Raw genomic sequence first — 1,957 nt, forward strand, 5'->3', positions numbered from 1 at the left:
CTGTGTCCTGGGCAGCAAAGTCATTGCCCTGCCGGCCCTCCCCCAGCTTGCCCTGGGACTGGTGGCTGTGCCAGCAGCTTTGAACGCTCCCCTGGGGACCCATATGGAGAAGCCCTGGGACCCAGCGCTGCCCCTTGTGTCTTGGCAAATAAATAGTTAAACAGCATAAATTATAAATAATATAAATAAGAGCATTTAAATAGCCCCTTCCCCCCACCCCCAGACTTCACAGTAGCAACCCCAGGACTCCCTCCTCTCCCCGACTCCGGCTGGCGGAGACTCCGTCTCTGGGGTGGGAAGAGGTAACGGGGGGACCCGTTCTAGCCCCGTCAGCCCAGTCTGTCTGCATCGAGAGGGCGCCGAGGGCCCTGGGCATTGCATGCCGGGGGCTCTGAGCGAGGCCTTTCCAGGGTGTGGGCCCATCTGGCTCGGCCTTCAGCATGATGTCACCGCAACAGCATGTGACATCACAGCCTCCCGGGGCATGGCAGGGGGTGTGCACGCTGGTGAAGGGAGGGGGCACCGAATGCATTGGAGCATTTAACGCCCCTTTCCCCTCTCAACCGGCAGGATGAGGCCGTCGGACCGTGGGGAGGCGCGGGGGGCCCCGATCCCTGCCGGCGGCCTGGCCGTGGCATCTGGCCGGGGGCTGGGAGGGCCCGGGGGAAGCTTTCTGCATCCTCACAGAGCTGAGGGTCCTTGCCCCGGTGCCCTGGAGGGGGCTGCCTCCTTCCCGGGTTCCCGTCCCACACTGCTGAGGTGTTTCTTGTCCTCCAGCGCTGGCTCGCGGCAGCCCCGCGCCTCGCCGGGGAGCCAGCGCTTTGTGACACCCAGGCCCCCCCGCTCCACAGTCAGCATCAGAGCAGTTGGTCTCTAAAACCCTCCAAACCCCCAGGTGTGCGTCTGAAATAAAACCTCGGTGCGTCCATTGCACAGAACCACCCCCGCCTTCCCGTCCGTCAGCCGCACAGGTTCCCTCCCTGCCACGGCCCGTCGGTCATTCGAGACAGCCCACGTACGCCGCGGTGCCTGTCAGCCCCCCAGGCCCCTCCTGTCCACAGGCCTCCTGTCGCTTTCCCCCTGGTCCGTTGCACAGACCCCCGGGTCTCCCTCCTGGCCCCCCATCCCTCCCGGCCTGGTCCGTGCTCCGGCGGTTGCACAGCTTGTGTTGCAAACCCAGCGTGTTTTGCTCCTGCTGAAGTCAAAGACCATTCCTTTCCCCCCAGGGAGAAGCAGCAGCACGAAATAAATACAACAATAAATAAAATAAATATAGGAGGAGTTTCGGAGAGACGGCGGCGTCTCTTTTGTCCTGATGAGCAGCCCGGAGAGACTCTGTCAGCAGCCCCGCTCTGGAGAAAACCCCGCTGGGATTTCCCTAGAGACCTAGGAGCTATTGCTGCGGCCAGCCGGGCCAGGGCTGCACGGGAGGAAGGAGCGAGGGGCTCTGGCTGCAGTTTTGTTGCACAGCAATCCCCCCGGGCTGGGAAGCGGAGGAGACAAACACATGCCCTGCCCCAGGCAGGCACTGGTCTGCGGGAGCATCCCCGGGAAAGCACTTCTCTCCAAGCCCCCAGCTGCAGAAGGCCCCGGGGGAGCAGCCGGAGGAGGGCAGAGGGGAACCCTTGCTTCCCGGCCGGCCCACGACGGCTCCTCTTCTCCACCCGCCGGTCCCCTGCCCTCCCCCGGGCCACGGGGCTCAGTTCTCCAGGGCGCAGCCGTGTTCGGAGCCCTTGAGGCAGGCGGACTCGTAGTGCTTGTGGAGGTACGACTTGAGGGCGAAGGTCTTCTCGCACTGCTTGCACTTGAAGTGCTTGAAGGCCGAGTGAGTCTGCATGTGGGCGCGCAGGTTGGAGCGGTCGGCGAAGGCCTTCCCGCAGTGGGCGCAGCCGAAGGGCTTCTCGCCCGTGTGCGACCGCATGTGGCCCTGCAGCAGCCAGGGCCGGCTGAAGGCCTT

At 64.3% G+C, this 1,957-nt stretch overlaps 1 protein-coding gene across 1 annotated transcript in view; it reads right to left on the reverse strand.

Moving 5' to 3' along the window:
* Window positions 1-1,634: 1,634 nt before the first annotated feature.
* The window catches only part of LOC109292357 (transcriptional repressor scratch 1-like), a 405-nt gene continuing 82 nt past the window's right edge, over window positions 1,635-1,957 (reverse strand). The window contains exon 2 of the mRNA XM_019509751.1: window positions 1,635-1,954. Within this exon, the coding sequence (XP_019365296.1) occupies window positions 1,700-1,954 (255 nt within the window). The 3' untranslated portion in view covers window positions 1,635-1,699. The remainder of the gene's footprint in view (window positions 1,955-1,957) is intronic.

The sequence above is a fragment of the Gavialis gangeticus genome, unplaced genomic scaffold (assembly GCF_001723915.1).
Source record: "Gavialis gangeticus isolate Ggan-Ray unplaced genomic scaffold, GavGan_comp1, whole genome shotgun sequence".
Classification (NCBI taxonomy): domain Eukaryota; kingdom Metazoa; phylum Chordata; order Crocodylia; family Gavialidae; genus Gavialis; species Gavialis gangeticus.